Source organism: Phyllopteryx taeniolatus, chromosome 4, assembly GCF_024500385.1.
Source record: "Phyllopteryx taeniolatus isolate TA_2022b chromosome 4, UOR_Ptae_1.2, whole genome shotgun sequence".
Lineage (NCBI taxonomy): Eukaryota > Metazoa > Chordata > Actinopteri > Syngnathiformes > Syngnathidae > Phyllopteryx > Phyllopteryx taeniolatus.
Window position 1 is genome coordinate 27,814,855 of NC_084505.1, and position 18,779 is coordinate 27,833,633.

At 45.8% G+C, this 18,779-nt stretch overlaps 2 protein-coding genes and 1 long non-coding RNA gene across 7 annotated transcripts; 2 read left to right on the forward strand and 1 right to left on the reverse strand.

Annotated features, from left to right (window-relative positions):
• Positions 1–922: 922 nt before the first annotated feature.
• On the reverse strand, positions 923–4,014 carry LOC133477008 (uncharacterized). The gene is made up of 3 exons (XR_009788201.1): positions 3,874–4,014; positions 2,044–2,143; positions 923–1,324 (listed from the first exon to the last, which is right to left on the reverse strand). It is a non-coding gene; the product is annotated as an uncharacterized LOC133477008 (long non-coding RNA).
• Positions 3,850–11,547, forward strand: smim14 (small integral membrane protein 14). Of its 3 annotated transcripts, none has more exons than XM_061771206.1 (5): positions 3,850–3,989; positions 5,882–5,983; positions 10,065–10,113; positions 10,197–10,354; positions 10,981–11,547. In XM_061771206.1, exons 2-5 carry the CDS (start codon positions 5,909–5,911, stop codon positions 11,017–11,019), a joined length of 321 nt encoding a protein of 106 aa, XP_061627190.1. In that variant the 5' UTR covers positions 3,850–3,989; positions 5,882–5,908; the 3' UTR covers positions 11,020–11,547. The 3 variants fall into 3 exon arrangements, with proteins under 3 accessions (XP_061627190.1, XP_061627191.1, XP_061627189.1); XM_061771207.1 differs by lacking the exon at positions 3,850–3,989 and adding an exon at positions 5,760–5,811; XM_061771205.1 differs by lacking the exon at positions 3,850–3,989 and having other exon boundaries at positions 5,818–5,983.
• A 1,195-nt stretch (positions 11,548–12,742) lies between these two features.
• Positions 12,743–18,166, forward strand: map9 (microtubule-associated protein 9). 3 transcript variants are annotated; one of them, XM_061771202.1, is made up of 13 exons: positions 12,746–13,029; positions 13,090–13,162; positions 13,787–14,239; positions 14,318–14,490; positions 14,769–14,805; positions 14,888–14,979; positions 15,049–15,110; positions 15,241–15,391; positions 15,513–15,590; positions 15,723–15,884; positions 16,908–17,053; positions 17,416–17,551; positions 17,638–18,166. In XM_061771202.1, exons 1-13 carry the CDS (start codon positions 12,958–12,960, stop codon positions 17,755–17,757), a joined length of 1,755 nt encoding a protein of 584 aa, XP_061627186.1. In that variant the 5' UTR covers positions 12,746–12,957; the 3' UTR covers positions 17,758–18,166. The 3 variants fall into 3 exon arrangements, with proteins under 3 accessions (XP_061627188.1, XP_061627186.1, XP_061627187.1); XM_061771203.1 differs by having other exon boundaries at positions 14,888–14,955; XM_061771204.1 differs by lacking the exon at positions 17,638–18,166 and having other exon boundaries at positions 12,743–13,029; positions 16,949–17,053; positions 17,416–17,555.
• Positions 18,167–18,779: the final 613 nt, after the last annotated feature.

Below are 18,779 nucleotides of genomic sequence, written 5' to 3' on the forward strand. Positions count from 1 at the left end.
TTTGTCGATTATTTGTCCAGGCACTTCTCCTGAGCCACTGCAGATGGAAGATTTTAGCATAACATGCATATCCGCGGCGGCACGGTGGATGACTGGTTAGAGCGTCAGCCTCACAGTTCTGAGGACTGGGGTTCAATCCCCGGCCCCGCCTGTGTGGAGTTTGCATGTGCTCCCCGTGTCTGCGTGGGTTCTCTCCGGGCACTCCGGTTTCCTCCCACATCCCAAAAACATGCATCAATTGGAGACTCTAAATTGCCTGTAGGTGTGAATGTGAGTGCGAATGGTTGTTTGTTTGTATGTGCCCTGCGATTGGCTGGCGACCAGTTCAGGGTGTGTCAGTTTAGATGCGTCAGCGCCAGTCTGTGGCATCAAAAATAATTGTCTGACAGCAACTATCTGGTTTATGCGTTAACTTCCGTATTGGGTAAAAGCACCTCCTCGCTCCAGAGAATGGTGAAGGGGAGACATCAGCACCTATAGGAACTTAAAACAGCCATCAAATATGACAATATACAATTTTTTTTGGCTTGGTTAGTGTGTAAATATAACATTTGTATAAATAAATGATATACATTTAACTTTTGTCCAAAGACACCAGCCATAAAGAAAAATTGTTAGCAAGTTCAGCTTCATTCAATCATGTCATCTAACCAAGCTATGCTCGTTAGCATAGCAGCCACGTGAAGTCAGCTATTCCGCGTTGGTCACGTGACTTTCCGCATGCACGGGTTTTGCTTTCAACACCTTTGTAGCAGCAGTTGCCCTCTTGACCTGGCCTCTTTAGTAAAGTAATTTTCAAAAGTCCACTTTAAATTGTGCTTAAATGAGTAAATAATGTAAAATAGGAAATCCGTACATTTGTCTGTCTGCATTTTGCCTTTGAATTGACCTTTTAAGACAAAAAAATGGCACAGTCCACAAATAATGCTCGTCATGTGCATCCTTATTTCCCAAGAAACAAAAGAGAAAACAAGCCTGAGAGCAAATGGAAAATGTCTTTTTTTTTGCATAACCGTGCAGACTGGTGGAGCCTCGTCATTTTAGCAACATTTTTAATGGCCATCTTTGCTGCACTGTGCAGGAGACTCTTCGTCAAGTATGTGATGTGCGATCGACACGCCATCTGCTTGAGACTTTTTGGCTGCAGTTATCCATCAGTCACAAATGCTTTGATAAATCTTTTGTTAGGCAAGAAAAAAAATTGCACTTCAACAGCAGAGTACCTCCAATGGCATATCTACAAGCCTGCCTGTTTATTCGAAATTCCATTTCCATTGTGTGTGTGTGCACATGATGGGATGCCCGTGCGATTCAAGTAGCTCCTCTGCAACAAACAAAATGAAAGCATCTTTGAGGTATTCATGCAACTCTTTTCCAACAAATGCGCAATCAACGTCTGCTTACAGTAGTTGTAGGACATGTGAACGGTAGCACAAGGCTTCCTCTACTGTAGCAAATGCTGTTTAAACAAAAAAAAAAAAAGAAAAGCAGCAGAGAAGCGGTACAGTGATGACGAGAGTCTGAGGTCGTGGCGCGTGCTCGGCTTACAGTAGCAAAGGAGCATTTCTATTGCTGTTTCCCTAACCCAGGATTTGGAAGATAAGGCCGCTATTGCTGCATTCGGTGTGGAAATTAAAACAATGGGGGGGGGAAACGTTATTGAACATGTCCGAGTTGTGCTTGTATTGCGTAGGGACAAAGAAAAGGTCGTGAGCGCTCATGGACAACCCACGTAACTGCTTTTAACCACGCCAACACACAATGGCTTAGGGACTTCGGGTGCGGTCGGAAATTCAATCTGCCGCCCCAACTCTCCTCCGAGAGTTCAGAGAGGCAGGATGAACGAGGTCGTTGACGTCCCCCGTCAGCAGACCATCCTCGCATCTTGCCCGCCGGTCCTGACAGCCAGAGCAAAGCGCTCGGAATAACCCGACAGCACATCGCGACGACCTTGAGCCGCCCGACGGCCGGGAGTGAAGCCGTGCGCCCGTTTCCCAACACACCCAAAGTACGCTGGAGACAATCGCACGTGTTCATCTTCACCTGGTTCGCTACGACGACATCCTCTGGGTCGTCGGGTTCTGAGGAAGCGAGGAGAGCTTGTTCGGACGACAACACGGTCCGCAGGGTCATCGCGGCCTCCCTGAGTGATATGCGGCAAAGGTCAAGGCGTTTCATTGTATTATTATTCTTAAAGAGTACTGACCGCCGGTCTTTTAAAATATCCAGACATATCGCTCCTGTCACAGAGCTGATATTTGGATGCCAGATCTTGGTGACGAATCGCCCCTAAAGCAGAGGCGCGACATACGTCTTTTTTATGTGCAGTCGTTACCCGCCCGTACACACTCTGTTGAACCTAACTAACAAATAGTCACGGTCTGACGAAGCTTTGCACGCGATTGGCTCACAAAAAGGTTCATTTGTCGAGGCTCGATGCCCACACCGGTTGGGGCAAAGTGGGCGAGCGGGTCCCCGTCCCATCATCGCCGTTCACGCTCCTGAGATTGGCTGCGTTCCTTCGGTGTTCAAATGTGCTTAAGATTTTCAGTAGAAACATTTCCCAAGAGGCAAAGAATTGGGGCTTTCCTATCTTGTGGCATCTCACAGCTTTTAAGGCACTACAAAAATGTGAAATTGGTGAGTTTTGCTGGGGATAGGTTCCACACAAATGCAAACATTTGAATTTGTGAACAGTGACGTGGGCAATTGCGCTACCGTATATGCATGTGAATACCTTACGCGGCTTAAACTGATAAGACTATAGCGGCCTCCTGAAAGAGAGAAAAAAGCAAAATGGAAGTGCAAAAGTGAAATCGTCAGGAAGATACTGTCCTTGTTTGTTATTCCAATACCTTCATATGGCGTATCTGGAGGACGTGCGATCTCGCCCCTGAGCTCGACTACGTTGTGATCGGCAATAGCATTCATAATCACAGCTTCTTATCCTCGCCATTGCGCTACTCGAGCTAATGGAGTCAAGGGTTTGCTACCTCTTCACTTTGGCCAACTTGTGGGAACTTCCGCTTGATTCTTTGATCCGCGATGGCGGGTCAAAGTGCAAAGCCGACCCCTGCGTCTTTCCGCCTCTTTAGTGGCTCTTTGGTGGCTTTCAATGACGACGACGCAGACGGAAGCATGCAGGCTTCGTTGGCGAGGGGGCAGGGTGGCCAAAAGCACTCCCACTCCTACTTAAGTACCGGTACAGAGCAGTACCACAGGTGGGACCCAAATGCAAGACTCGAGGCGGTAAAGACTTCCAAAAACATGTCATCCCCGTCGCAGCTCGTAGACTTGAGTGGTCCTCATTTTCCTGGCACCATTTTCCTTCTCCTGCCCTTTGGACATCCACAAAACCTGATCCAGGCCTTGGGAAATCATCATGCATCACAAGTATTGCCTTAGAATACGGCGGTCACAATTTATGAAGGTTGATCGATGCCATCGTGTACAAAAACCGCAAGAGCGAAAATATATACAAATTGGAGTACAGCCATTTGTTTTCCCTCTCCCAGTGAGGTGGTGGTGTTGTAGCCTACCTACTTCATCGGAACACAAGAAACGGCTCGCTTTGAATAAAGTTTGGGGGGGGGGGGAAATTTGTGTGTGTGTGTATATATATATATATATATATATATTTCACTTCATATTTCTTTTGATTCATTATATATTACAGATCATTTGAATATGAAAAAGCACTTTTCATGGATGTTGTTTACTCTTCACTGTCCACTCGTGCTCTCTTATGATTGGACGAGCGTGCCTACGTCAAGGTCAATTGACCAATCGGATGCTTTTTGCTCTCAACCTTCTCCCCCTTTGCTGTGCCCGTGTTCCCGGATGTAGGTGGCAAAGAATGACAAGTTTTCTCACGTGCGGTAAAGGCAAACCCTTCTTCTTCTTTTCTTCTTCTTCTTCTGCTGCCGCCGTGTGACGCATCAACGTCGTCGGTTTGGTTGCTCGACGTTCCAGTGCGCATCCTTCTCCAAGTAAGTTGCCGATGGCGTTTTTCTTTCACGCTAAAGCTCATTTCGCGTCGTCCGGCTAGGCTAGCAAGAAGCAAAACGAACGTGCAGTGAATGATTTTGGCGGAGCGAGCGCGACTCCCTCGTCCTGTGTCGCGTCGCACACGGACGCCTGCTTTTGATCGTCGCCGGCCTCACTTGGATGTGTTAACGTGTCACTTTCAAAACAAAACGAAACGTTCGCCCTCATCGGAGCTGATGGGCGGTGGCTGTGTGATGTGATAGAGTACAACGGCTACGCCCCCGTTTGAAACGTTCAAATTCGAGGTTTGTGTGATATTACACAAATAACACAGGTAAAAAATAAAATAAAAAATCGAAACTGTCTCCACTATTAATGTGACTTATATCCTGGATGTTTTTCTCTCTCCCTCAAATCTTGTGGAGATGGGATGTAAAACTAAACAAAACCCCCTCTTTTTAAAGTGTGGCTGTGTGTTCAGAATGAATCATTCACAGTCAAACTGGTCTTAAAATGCAGTCAGCACACACCCGCCATTATCGAAAGTGCCTCTGATTCACCCCGAATGGACTTCACATGTTCTAGTGGGCTTTCCGGGACCTGATGGTTTTGTGCTCACGACTGACTTCAACTATCAACTGCTTGGAACTGTTGACAATTCCTTCCAGCAAGGCAGCGTTTCCCAACCTTTATTGAGCCAAGGCGCAAGCACATCATAAACATGTTCTTGATGAATGATTACCAACCTACTGCATGTGACAGTCAGACGAAGGCTGCACTAATTATTACACTACACAATTTTACACTCTTTGAACAAAAAAAACAGACCAAAAAAAAAAAGGCTGGCGACCAGTTCAGGGTGTACGCCGCCTCCCCCCCGAAGATAACTAGGATAGGCTCCGGTACGCCCGGGACCACAGTGAGCATAAGCGGCACACAAAATGGATGGGTGGATGTGGGGAAAAAGGAATCTCGTGCACTTTCTTTGAGCCTGTGTTGCGCATGTACAGTCATCCCCCCTCCATCGCGGAGGTTACATTTATGCAGTCCAGCCCCACGATCAGTGAAATCCATGTTGTAGAAATACCGTACCCTATTTAAACACAACGTAAAGTCGTACAGTTTTGTGTCGAGGAAGCATGTTGGAGTTCTACACCTCAACTCCGAGACAACCTTTGTTTGCCAGGGAGGAGCTACGTTTAGCTGGGATCGTTCGCGCCTCCTTGCGTCGACGCTATCGACAAACGTTTCTGACGTCACAGTGGACGCCGACGTCGTCTTGCATGTAATTATTATCGGCTTGCTTTTCACACAGAGTTCAGGCTCTGTGTGAAAGGCAAAGGCAGAGAAATCCTGCTGCTTTGTTACACCCGTTTTGCTGTGCTCTGTGTAAAATGGGCTATTATCTTGGGAAAAAGTTCAGAACAAATTTAGTGTCATGCATTGTGCAGTCATCTGGCCAAAGATAAAGCTTCCATCTTCTTACACGTCAAAGCGTTAGCGTGTAATAGTGCCATTTAACGAGCGACAGTACATCTGCTGTCTTCTTCTTCGTTTTCTGTTTTTGCTTGGGGCCTTAATACAAAGACCTTGAAAAAGATAAGTAACGGAATTAGTTTCCTGCTGGTTACTCCAAGATCACACTGAATAAAAAGTGAAGAATGGCATGGTTCAACTATGTGATTAAGAATCTGAAAATTGTTACACAAGATTGATTATACAGCGTGCTGACGCTTCCTCGCTGAGCAGCCTCCTCCCCCGATCTTTGTGTGTGTGTGTGTGTGTGTGTGTGTGTCTGTGAGACAGTTGGAGTGCACCGCACCGGTGAGCAGGAGTTTTGTTTTTCCCCTCGCTTATGTTTGTCCTGTTTGGAATCCTTCTGCTTTGTTCTCAGGTCACAAGTCGCATCGCCTTAAAAGACATGGCCGAAGGGGGTTTTGACCCTTGTGAATGCATCTGCAGCCACGAGTACGCGATGAGGCGCCTCATCAACCTGGTGAGTGTTGGAACTTGATGTGGCAGATTGGATTAGCCCAGAGCAAAAGTAAAGAAGAAAGGTTAGTTTCTGCTATGAGCTAAATGGGATCAGGAGAAACTAATGGGACGGTGCCAGGTCACACTGAGCCAACATCCTGCTTCCTGCCCAGTGATTATGTCGAGCGCTGTGGAGTTTACATTGCGTTTGCAAACATTAGTTTTCAAGGAAAGTATATGGGATAGGATGTTGTTGGAGCACGTCAACTAATTGCATTGACAAATATTTAGTAATTAACAGTGTGACCTCATCGGGCTGTACAGGTGTAACTTGTATGGCAAGATGCAGCTGGCTGGGAGAAGCCACACCCCGAAGGCTGTTTGTGTTGCCCAAATAGTATCGGCAGTGGAAACTTTTGAGAGGAAACAGTTCATTCAAGAATGAAAACTGTCCCCCACATGAAACATTTTAACATTCTTCACCGGCATACAAGTGTAAAAAAGTCTTGAGCACTCTAATATTTATGCGATAGAATCTGTAAAGTCGAAAAATGTTTCGGGAAAATACTGCACGATATGTCTCAAAAGTCAAAGCAGACTTCCACGTTGAGTTCAAACCGTCATCACGTGAGAAATCAATAAGCTTTACACGATCAGGATTTGTGTCTATTTAAATGACCTGTTCATTTACTGTATATACTTGTGTACTTAATTGCTCCAAAAATTATATTTACAATAAATAATCTATCTTTGATCATCTGTTTATACCAGTGAGGCATAGTGACAGACTATCGTATTCGATGGCAGGAAGTACATACAGTAATTGATGCATCCACTTTGTGACATTTTTGTTTGTTGGTGTGCTGTGAGATTTTGCAATTGTAAAATATTTGTCTTGGCTCCATAAAGGTTGGAAATCACTGCTCTAGTCACATCATGTATTCTATTCAGTCAGGTCAAACCAACATTACAACGTGACAAAAATAATGGGTGCTAACTTACTGTAATTAAATTACTTTATTTTGAATTAAATGACTTCACCCACACCGAAACTTTAGAGCATGATTCGACAGAACGGCGGTACAACCGTCAGTGCTAGCACTAGCTTGCTAGGCTACATAACGTTTTGTTGCCTGCTTGCGAGCCGTATCGTATTCAAAGTACGTGAACGTACCTCAAGCGAGCCTTAAACGAACATCCTCTCCTGTCCTGAGCGCCGGTGACCACCAAACACACGTTTCCCCCCATTTTGTTCTTATAATAATAATACAGTCAGCGTAATCCACTCTGGTTCTCGTCGCCATGGTAACGAGTGTATCTGGTTGCATTTGAGTTGACAAGATCAAGCCCAATGATCGTAAAAAAACGGGATGCGGTGGTATCGGAATACAAGATTTTATTGGAGTAGTCTGACATAGTGCAATCGTGAAAGAGCAAATTTGTCTTGTCTGATTCGGCCATTACGTGTTGTCTTTCCCACACTGCCAACATTTATTCATTTTTTTTAATAACTTTATTGATTGTCAGATCTTTACATTACTACGTCAAAAGACACGCGACAAGGCTAAAAATAAACTAGCTTTTGGATTCAAATATACTGTGCATGATGGCGACACGGAGTAAATGTCTTTTGCGGAGTCATTGATCGGATCGGCGAATTACGACAAAGCCGATCAGCATAAAATGATAATGATCAGGCCGATCAGATCGGTGTAAATCAACATTTGAGACATCGGCTCGGTTAGCATCTCAACATTTGTGTGTTGCCAAGGCGTAGAAAAATAATAAACTGCTCAGTATAACATGAGCAATATAGCTTATTAAATTATTTACTTACACAAAGTAAATGTACCACGCAGATGTTAATGTAATGGTGTGACATAAAGACCACGGCTAATGGCAAGCACAGAAATCCAAAGTTTTCTGTTGTCATCCTTGCGTCTGGCACGCAACTTCAATGGTGAGACGTTTTTCTTTGTTTTAGCGTTATACAAAAGAGTGGCTGACTTTTCTGTATACATGTATGGCAGTTAATAATGTTCAAATTAAGTTAAAAAAATAAATAATGGGCTGGCGACGAGTCAAGCGTGTACCCCATTTCTCACCTGAAGTCCGCTTTCCGGCCCATTCGTGACCCTAACGACGACAAGTGATGGAGAAAATTGATGACTCTGCGTTGGCTGTGCAGTTGATAAGGCTTTTGTGATGTTAACCGTTAATTTACTTTATGGGAAGAACACATAGAACCAGTGTGTCAACCAGCATCATAGAATGGTTCGCGGTTTGTCTGTAGGTGACCACACTAAAGGCACTCTTAACTTTGACATTTTTTTTTCCATTTTCCTTCCATTATCCGAAGTCAGTCGCGGGGGCAGCAGCCTCAGCTGACTTCCATCTCCGCAAGCCAGCTCTTCTTGGGGGATCCTGAGGCGTTCCCGGGCCACTCAAGAGGCGTAGTCCTGGGTCGTCCGCGGGGTCTCCTCCCGATGGGACGTGCTCGGAACACCTCACCGGGGAAGCAGCCGAATCAGGTGCCCCAGCCACCCCATCTGGCTCCTCCCGGATGACCGAGCTTCTCAGCCTATATTGAAGGGAGAGCCCGGACACCCTGCGGAGGAAACTCATTTCGGCCGCTCGTATCCGGGATCTTGTTCTTTCGGTCACGACCCACAGCTCGTGAGGGTAGGAACGTAGATCGTCCGGTAAATCGAGAGCTTCGCCTTTCGGCTTAGCTCCTTCGTTACCACAACGGACCGATACAAAGTCCGCATCACTGCAGACGCTGCACCGATCCGCCTCTCGATCTCCCGTTCCATTCTTCCCTCACTCTTGAAAACAAGACCCCAACATACTTGAATTCCTCCACTTGGGGCAGGATCTCATCCCCGACCCGGAGAGGGCACACCACCCTTTTCTGACTGAGGACCACGGTCTCAGATTTGGAGGTGCCGATTCTCATCCCAGCCACTTCACACTCAGCTGCGAACCGCTCCAGTGAGAGTTGGAGGTCACGGCTTGATGAAGCCAACAGAACCACATCATCTGCAAAAAGCAGAGATGCAATACTGAGGCCACCAAACTGGAACCCCTCTATGCCTCGGCTGCACCTTGAAATTCTGTCGGTGGAGTTGAGGAGGTCTTCAAAATATTCTCCCCACTGACTCAAAACGTCCCGAGTCGAAGTCAGCAGCGCCCCATCCCCACTATACCCCTCCTGAGACGCCGGATGGTGGACCAGAATTTCCTCGAAGCCGCCCGGAAGTCTTTCTCCATGGCCTCACCGAACTCCTCCCATGCCCGAGTTTTTGCTTCGGCGACCACCAAAGCTGCATTCCGCTTGGCCAGCCGGTACCCATCAGCTGCCTCGGGAGTCCCACAGGCCAAAAAGCCCGATAGGGCTCCTTCAGCTTGACGGCATCCCTCACCGCTGGTGTCCACCAACGGGTTCGGGATTGCCTCCGCGACAGGCACCGACCACCTTACGGCCACAGCCTCGGCCTCAGCAATGGAGGTGCGGAACATGGTCCCCGACCCCTATGGCCCCTCCCACAGGTGGTGAGCCCACGGGAAGGGGGAACCACGTTACCGTTTCGGGCTGTGCCCGGCCGGGCCCCGTGGGTGCAGGCCCGGCCACCGGGCGCTCACCTTAGATCCCCACCTCCGGGTCTGGCTCCAGAGGGGCGCCCCGGTGACCCACGTCCCGGCAAGGGAAAACGGAACTTTTTCTCGTCATGGGCGTCTTTGGAGCCGTGCTTTGTCTAGTCACTCACCTAGGACCTGTTTGCCATGGGTGACCCTGCCAGGGGCATAAAGGCCCAGACAACTTAGCTCTTAGGATCATCGGGACACGCAAACCTCTCCACCACGATAAGGTGACGGCTCAAGGAGGGGAACTTTGAAATGTATATACAATAACATGCTACCTTTTGATTTGATAAGTGGTAACATGTATAGCTGCTCGCTAGATAGCGGCCGGCGGGCATTTTGAAACCAGCCGCGGGCCATTTATTTGCAGAGTTACAAAACGTCTCTGCAGGGGTCATCCAAGTGAATAGTCTTGCTGTTCCACTGAATAAAACAGAAAACTTTCTTTTGTCTTCCAGCTCAGACAGTCTCAGTCCTACTGCACGGACACAGAGTGCCCTTTGGAACGTGCGTATGACATGTTAATGCGGGCGTGTTTCTATGTTGGTGTGCAGAATAGCAGCAGAGCAGCGTTGTTTGTCTGTGTGCAGCGCCCGGACCGAGCGGAGGGTCCCTCGGTGGTGGCGGAGAGCTGACCCTCCCCATTCTGATGATGGGATGGATGCTACTCGCTGTGATCCTGTTCCTGCTGCGCCCTTCCACTCTCCGAGGTTCCTCCTCCACTGGAAAACCCACCGAAGCCCACAATGTAAGTTTCACTCGTTGTCTTCTCATTGAGTTGATCTCGTAATTTCAGTGTGCAAATCTGGTTCGTGTCATTGAAAGTCTGTTTTACCAAGTAACATTGGATGAAAGTTGATTTAAGGGGGAAGCAACATTTCCCAACCTTTATTGAGCCAAGTTAAAAAAGAAAGAAAGAAATACAAACAAAAATATCACAAAAAGTATAAACAATATACTGAAATAATGTCGATATGGTCTCAAATTGCTCACAGATTTACTTGGTCAGTGTAGAACCGTGGCCTGTTTAGTTGAACACAAAGCACGTTTTCACGTACAAAAATGCTTGGGTATCACTGGATTACACCATGCTGTCCGTGTGTACCATGCCAAAAAGGATGAAGAATGTTTCCAATCAAAAAATAACTCAGTGAGAGAGAGAAATGTAAAGGCTTGGAACAGCTCAGCCAGAGCCCAGACCTAAATCCAATGAATTGAGCAATTACTCGTGTTCACACGTGTTGATACTGTGAAACTGACACAAGCTCTGAATCCAGAGTGCATACGTGAGCACGATGCCGTGCTACTTGAAAAAAAGCACCACATTCCCAGCCACCCTGACTGATATTGGCCATTTGTGTTGTCCTGCTGCAGAGAGGTGGAAGAGAGCCACCAGCGCCACCTGTTGACTAGGAGAGGAAGTTGTTGCACGCTGTCTGAAAGTGTGTTGCTACTACAGCACAGATAATACCTGCCCCGTGTCAGCCTTCATTCAAAGATATTTTCCTACTTTGAACTCTGTTCTAATGCCAATCTATCTTGGAGTAATATCTTTTTTGAGCTCCCCAACTGAAGCATATATTTTGAGGTCAGTGATGTACTGTATATACTGTATGAACTATATACACATAATTACTTTTGTGATGATCAGTTTTTAAAGGTGTACATTTTTTTTTTGAAGATAAATTTACTTCCTCAAATGAAGTACATACTGTATTTATGCTGCTCACTGAAAGCAAGGCATAAAGAAGGAACGTATCAGGCAAGATATTTGTCTTGGACAAAGAGGATTCTTGCATATTTACACCTAATACAGCTTTAAGAGGTGCTGTTTGCACAATGTATTTTAGTTGTATAATTAAATCAAGATACAGCAGATAATCTTCATGCATGATTTTCATTGTAAATGTTTCATTGACAATTAAATGCATCAGCCTCATATGTAAGTAGTAGCTTGACTTATTGCTTTGCAAGCCTGACTGACTAGAAAATGAGTTTTTACTCAAGAAAAAAGACAAAATTAACTCAAACTTCGAGTTAATTTTGTCTTTTCCTTGTAATTGTATTTAGTTGTTCCAACTACAGGGGGATCACACTCCTCAGCCTCCCTGGTAAGGTCTATTGAGGGGTGCGGGAGAGGAAGTGGAATCTCGGATTCAGGAGGAGCAGTGTGGTTTTCGTCCCGGCCGTGGAACAGTGGACCAGCTCTTCACCCTCGGCAGGGTCCTCGAGGGTGCAACCAGTCTACATGTGTTTTGTGGACTTGGAGAAGGACAGAATTTCAAGGCGTAGAGGGGGTCCGGTTTGGTGGCCTCAGTATTGCATCTCTGCTTTTTGCAGATGACGTGGTTCTGCTGGCTTCATCAAGCCGTGACCTCCAACTCTCACTGGAGCGGCTCGCGGCCGGAATGAAAATCGGCACCACCAAATCAGTATTGAACATTTTACATGAACTAATGTCTTTCCGTGTTGTCTTTTTAAACCAAATCGACACATGTACTAAATGAAAGAAATATAAGAGAGTCGCCTTTGACGGCAGGTTCAATGTCTCTTGGACTTTTCAAATGGGAATCGGAATCTTTTGTTGCAGCCAGTGGATGGGGGACAGCGGTCGATGCCCCCCAGGCGGATGCCCGGGGCCACGGCACAGAAGAAACAGAAGCTTCTCATTTTGTGCTGAAGAGCAGGGGCATCAAATGATTGCTAGTGGCTCCTATCGGCCTCGCAGTTGAAAGGCTCTGGGTTGAAATCTCGGCTCGGGCACTCCAGCGTGGAGTTTGCATGCTCTTCCTTTGCTTTCCCGAGTCTTCTCAATGATCTGAATTGGCCGGGGACCAGGCGACGGTCCAGAGCGTCGGCCGACTGTCGCCCAAAGTCAGCCGGGAGTGGCTCCAGCGCCGTGGAAAACGGATGGATGTGTGCACGGAGCTGGTTTTATTTCAAACACCGCACCCAAGTATCGGGCTCGAGACGGCACAAAAGCTACATCGCCAGCTCGCCATTCAATAGGGGTTGTCACACTTGGCTGGGCGTTAAAAGGGAGCTTTTAGGTCATTCCGCCGTCATTAAGGCGATTCCCCGAATTTGGGTAATACGCGTGACGTCACTCCCGCGTTTCCAAACAAGCGGCCATGGAAAATGCAACGCGCGTGCGCATTAGGAAACCGGAAGCTGCGTGTCCCTAGGTTACCGTCAACAAAATGGCATTTCCACCGTCGTTTTGGGGCAACACTGCGTTTCATGAAGTCACACAACTATCTGATATTCGCAGATATTCGCGCTCATGTAAATGAGCACTTCTAGCGCTCCGTGGTTGTCTGTTGCTGCTAGCATGCTAAATCGTAGCCAGGAATGACGAAACAAGCATTCGCCATGCTTGCTTACTCGCAAAGTCCCAAAACAACAAAAAGAACAACGTTCCAGGTAAATTGTTGATTTCCGATGACCTCGCAGGGCGACTTCACCTAGTTGGTATCTTTGCAGGAGGAACTTGAAGCTGCTCTCGCTGTCAGAGCTGGAAAAACCACTTCCGAACATTTGGATGACGATGGCTTCGGTAAGACGGATTGACGACAATGACAGCTCAGAACTTTGCTTTTTATGAACTACGCAGGACCGTGTCTCCGAGTTATGTCGTGAAATGAGCGGAAAGTGTTGCGATTTGAGCTGCCCGCTAGCAACGTGACACGGTTTCCCCAAAATATCATCCTGTGGTTGGAAGGGCCACTTCAACCACAACTCGGATGATGGCTTCCGGGGAAATTGAGGGTTTCTTTTTTTTTTTTGGTATTGGGGGGAAAAAAAACAAATCCTTTTGGGGGAAATGTTTCTGTGTGATATTGCCTGTAGAAAACCTGGTTCAAAATGTTTTCAAAGGAGAGTCCAACAGAATATCTTGATTATTTTATTTTATTACAGTTCTCCTCGACCCTTTGCTTTGGTCTGCTACTCGGGGAACGCCTTCTCCGATTGGCTGATGAGTTCATTTCGAATGACGTCACGCTCCCTAAAAACTCGATTTAAATAGCTCCTTCCGTGTTTGTAGAAAATCCACACAGATGGTGGCCACTTGTCACGTTGCTATTCTCGGTATGCCGTCTTTATGCCTAAAGTATGTGCGTTACTTATATAGATGAAATAATTGGAAAGAAAAACATTTGTAATTTTCTATATGCCACAGATTTTTTGGACAACCTCCTTAAATCAAGGAAAAACAGGTCTGATGCTTTCAAAGCCAGCAGGACTAAAACCAAAATCAATGACTTTGACTTCTCTGACGATGATGATGACAAACAAGGAACAAAAAAGAGGACTTCCTTCTTGAAATCGCCTAAAAGAATTTCCGTGGAAGGAGATGCGATTGCGCCGCAGCGTGAACACGAGGCTGCGAACAGTTTTCAGTTATCCAGTGAAGACGATAAAAACGATGGCGTCAAATTGACAAGCCGTCGGCCCGCCGACGACAACTCCGCGACATCGCCGCTGTACCGGTCAGATGAGGCTCCTCCGGACTTGCCGTTACCTCCAGCGCCGGTCGAGCCCGAAAGGAGAGTAGACGCGAGTGGACAGACGGTTTGTGAGGAAAGCTTCCAGACTTCATCGGATGCTGATCTTAAATGCGTGACGACCTCTGGTCAGCTTACACCTTTGTAGAAGAACTATGTTACCTTTAAGTACACACACGCTCACCTCTCCCATGATGCATATGTAGGTATCGAGAAGGAGACGCCCAAACCCAAACCCAGACAAAGGACTGCGGGACTGAAGCTCCGTGTGACAGAGAAAAGCCAAGCTTCTCCATCAGCTCCCCTCGCCACCGATACTCGCAACATCACTGATGGGTCACCTCTCGAAAGGATCGCGACAAGGCGCTGCAGTCCCCACGTGTGTCATTTTACATTTTTAATTGACATATTATACAATTGTATCTATCATCAAGGAGTACGCTCGGAAATTATGTGATAATTGATGAATAATAATCAATGAATGGTCCTTTGTTTCTATCAAAATGCTGATCACTAACATATTGTTAAATAAACCCCTTACAGAGAAACCCAGACATAGACTAATGTTATGCCAGGCAAAAGTATGATCACAGTATTTCATATCATTAAATGTGCATGTCAAGAATCTGTAACCGTCACGTGTGCTGTATTTTTTAGTTGACAGATGGACGCTGTGGTGATTCTTGCGCTTCAAGTGAGTAGTTGCACATCTTCACCATGTTTACAGTTGACTGTGCATCAAGCGGCATTTTGTTATTTGTATCTGTTGTTTGTAGATGGCTTGACTTTAGGTGACACCAAAGAACAACAGAGAGCATACTCCACATCATTGGAAGATTCGAATGTAATATGTGATTTTGTGCCTTTGGTGAGGATCACTCTCGATGTACTTTTATTTGTTTCTGTTGAATTTAATGTATTTTCTCTTCTTTTTCAGCGAGAGTCAGAACAACACTCTGTTGCTCAAGTCTCACATGTCCAAAACAAATGTGATGTCAGGTCAGTAGTCAGTAATGTTATCCAATCGACTGCATGCCTACAGTATTGATTTGTGATAAGGCTTTTGGACTTCAGTGACTTTCTTTAGTTTTTTATTTTATTTATTTGTTTTTTTTTAAATCTCATTCAGGGCATCCAGTTCTCAGTCTAAGAGACCCAACACTGTGTGCACCAAGAAGGTGGAATCAAAGTATCTGGGAACTCTCAAAATTCTGGATTGTAAAGTTTCCCAAGATTGTCAACCGGCATCTGCCGATTCCCTCAGGGCCACTGTTTACCAGGTCAGTGGGACAGTGACCATTCAAGAAAAGCGCACGAGTGTACGGTGTGTGTTAGTTTCAGAAGAAGGCACCAGAGTATTTGATGACAATCAGTTCAAATCTTACTTGTTACTCCTCCAAGGAATGGCTCAAAAAGAAAATGGAAAAGTCCTCAGAGAACGTGAACAAACAGAAGATTGCGGAAGACCAAAAGAAAAAGGTGAGCAGCTGAGAAGATAAGAACCTCTCAGCACAGTGGACCATCTCCACCAGACTACGGTAAAACAAAATGGTGGGAAATGTTTTCATTTTGTCCGAGCAGCTCACTTTGTTCTCCCCCAAACCAAAACAGATAGAAGAAGAGAAAAAGAAAGTTGCTGCTGCTTCATATGAAGCTTGGAAAGAAAAGAAAGATGAGATGGTCAAAGCAAAAACAAAGGAAGAGAAACATAGGATGAGGGAAGAGCAAACGGCGGTGGAAAAGGGCGAGGAAAAAAGGAAAGCAGCTGAACAGGTACTGTTACCATTTATTCATCCGAAAAATGCCTGTCTACCATATGAGCGAATACAGTTTGGCCACAATTGATAGGAAAATGAAACAACAAAACATGAAATCTTCAATCTGCCCAAAATGTAAAATTTCAGGTTTGATTGCATCCATCATTTAGGAATGACCATTTTAGTATCTCCATTTTCAGGGGATCCCAAGTCTTTTCCATTTGCAAACAAATGTTATTATTTGCAAGACAATCATTTGCAGTCACTGCAAAGCATTTGTGATTATTGACTTGAGCCATCAGAGTATTTCAAATACCTTTGAGCCCACTTCAATCATGCGTTGAGTGTTTAAAAAAAAAAAAAAAACACTGAAGAAAATGTTTTGTTAAAATAGCCTCTGAAAACACATTTACAGTATATTATTGTCAAACACCATTTGAAATCAGCTTGACGTACCGCCCAAAGTATATTGCTAGCCGTGACGTCCACCAGCGAGGGGCTGAGCTGCACTGTTTACGTTTACAGAGTAAACTAGTAGCTAGAGTGCGAGGCAGTTACAGTTCCTGTCGCTAACTCTGTGTGGGAACTCAGTACACATCTGTACTGCACGGGGAAAATCAAAATATGAATACATGTCATTTTTTTACGAGCTGTCCGCAACCCTCTCAAAATGTGTCCGCGACCCACCAGTTGAGAATCACCGGTCTCGGTCTATTATATGTCGTTTGTATTTGTCTGGAAAAAAATCCTCTTATTATTCCGGCATTCGTCAGATGGAAATAATTTGGGTGATCCTAATTGACCTAAAACAGGAAAAGTTTAGTCTGAGTTCATGTCAGACAACCAGGAAAAAGGACAACACTTCCGATACTGTCATGGCGACAAATATTGTATTTTTATTGTACTGTGTTACATCTATTGTATTGTTTTTTTTTTTTTTTTTAGCATGGCTGTATTTTATATCAATTTGTGGTGCTGTGAAAAGGCCCAAAAAATATCCAAATGATTCTGAATCTAACTGTAAGAGTTGTCATGGCAGATGTTTTATCAATGGAAGCGTGAACATGATCACTTACTCAGAGAAAAGTCTCGACAGCAGAGAGAGACGGAGAGGAAACTTGCGCTGAAGAAACGAGAGGAGGAGGAAGAAAGAAGGCGAGACAGCAAATCAGCGTTTTCGAATTGGTGAGTTTCAAAGCATTGCCCTTGTCAAGTATCTCTGTGGAAGGAAGCGAAGGAAACTTCCCGGAGAGCCGTCGTTGCTTGAGGGCAGAGCAGGGTCGACAAATAATGTTTGGAAAGAAAAAAAGGCGGTTCAAGCTGGCGATTTGAAATTGTTGACATTGTTATACGGAGGGTTGGGGTTGGATGGACTTTTTCTGCCGCCGAACCTATTGTTTGAAGGCGAGCGGATAACTTTGCCGCCGTCTAATATAAGCGACGGTGACTTCGGAAGGGTGGCCACGCCCCCTGCGCGTCGGGCCTTCCCCTGACAGAACGTGCCAACTCGACATCATTAACTGTCAACTGTGCGATTCTTTTCCCAGGTGTGAAAAGAAATCAGATGCCCTGTACAAAAAAGTCTCGACAGAACGGCAGGAGAGCGAGAATAAAGCAGAGGAGTATCGATATATTCAAGAGGAGAAAGATAAACTGGCGTTCGAGATGTTTGAACAGTGGCTGGTAAGAACAGTTACTTACCTGCACAAAATCAACGTTTGGCAAGACGTGTCACATTATTCAAGGATTGATTTTCTATTTCAAAACAGGAAAAGAAGGATCTACAACAAAAGCGACAGAGAGAAGATAGGCGGATACAAGTGATACTGCGAGACAGTCCGCCCCCACCGTGGAGCCCTCCGAATAAAACCGTTCCATTTCGAAAATAACATTTGAAATGTGGGATGTCTGCGAAAGCTGACTTTTGTGCAACGGGCTTAGGATCAATGCGTTGCGACCGGTTGGTGAGCAGTCAAGCGTGTTGCATTTGTATTCATGTGTCGGGCTGTTTTGAACGTTTACATTTATCAGGAAGGAAATTGTTGCTTGATTTTAGAGTTAGCAGTTTTGTAATTGCATTGTTGTTTATTGTCCTTACCAAAGTCCAAGAAGTATATCCCAAAATGAAAATGTCTCAGCTTAGGACAGTCGGGTATTGAGATGACAAACATTGTTTTTGTTTTTCTACTCCCTCAGAATGAACTTTGCGCCGTGAATGCTAAATGCTGAGCTGCCCACTCTCGTCCGTGTGATGCCGCATGTTTACGCTGAGATGCTATTAAACTGTTTTACACGTCAGACCCAAAGTTTCTCTGCGAACATCTACATCCCAAACATATCGACGGTCGCGGGAGGGGGGGTGGGGGGGGGGCTGGAGCGTATCCGGGCAGAGTACGCCCTGGACTGGTCGCCGGCTACGGACGGACGATTTAAGGCTTCAATGAAACCTAACGCGCGGAAGAAGCCGGACTACCTGAAGCAAATCTCCGCGAGGACGGATTCGAACCCCCAACCGCAGAACTGTGAGGCGGATTTGCTAACAGTCAAGTTTGACAGTGAATTCCTTTGCAAAGGAGCAAAGGGAAGCCATCACAGCAACCTGGTAAGTGTCAGGATTTTCCAGACACGCCAATAGGAAGGCTGTGTCACATATGAGTCGACCTCAGGCCGATAATGTTGGTTGAGTCAAAACGTCTGGTGATCGATGCACTGAAGAACAAACCGAGAGAACATTTGGACATTGGGAAGGGCGAGGCAAAATCAGAGGGGGAAACGTCATACTGGTAAGGTGACGGGGGAAAGGAAGTGGGAAGTTTCACACAATTCAAAGCAGATGTGAGACATTGTGGACATATTCCGCAGTAAAATGGCATGTATCGCTCATATGACAAAAGTAGTCAGCCCCACCAAG

Coding starts and splice junctions, on each gene's coding strand:
- smim14 (XM_061771205.1), top strand. CDS start 5,843: ATGTTTGTCCTGTTTGGAATCCTTCTGCTTTGTTCTCAGGTCACAAGT. Junction 5,984..10,064: donor TGAGGCGCCTCATCAACCTG/GTGAGTGTTGGA, acceptor TTTGTCTTCCAG/CTCAGACAGTCTCAGTCCTA. Junction 10,114..10,196: donor CACAGAGTGCCCTTTGGAAC/GTGCGTATGACA, acceptor GTCTGTGTGCAG/CGCCCGGACCGAGCGGAGGG.
- map9 (XM_061771202.1), top strand. CDS start 12,958: ATGACGAAACAAGCATTCGCCATGCTTGCTTACTCGCAAAGTCCCAAA. Junction 15,111..15,240: donor CAAAACAAATGTGATGTCAG/GTCAGTAGTCAG, acceptor AATCTCATTCAG/GGCATCCAGTTCTCAGTCTA. Junction 17,054..17,415: donor AAATCAGCGTTTTCGAATTG/GTGAGTTTCAAA, acceptor TTCTTTTCCCAG/GTGTGAAAAGAAATCAGATG.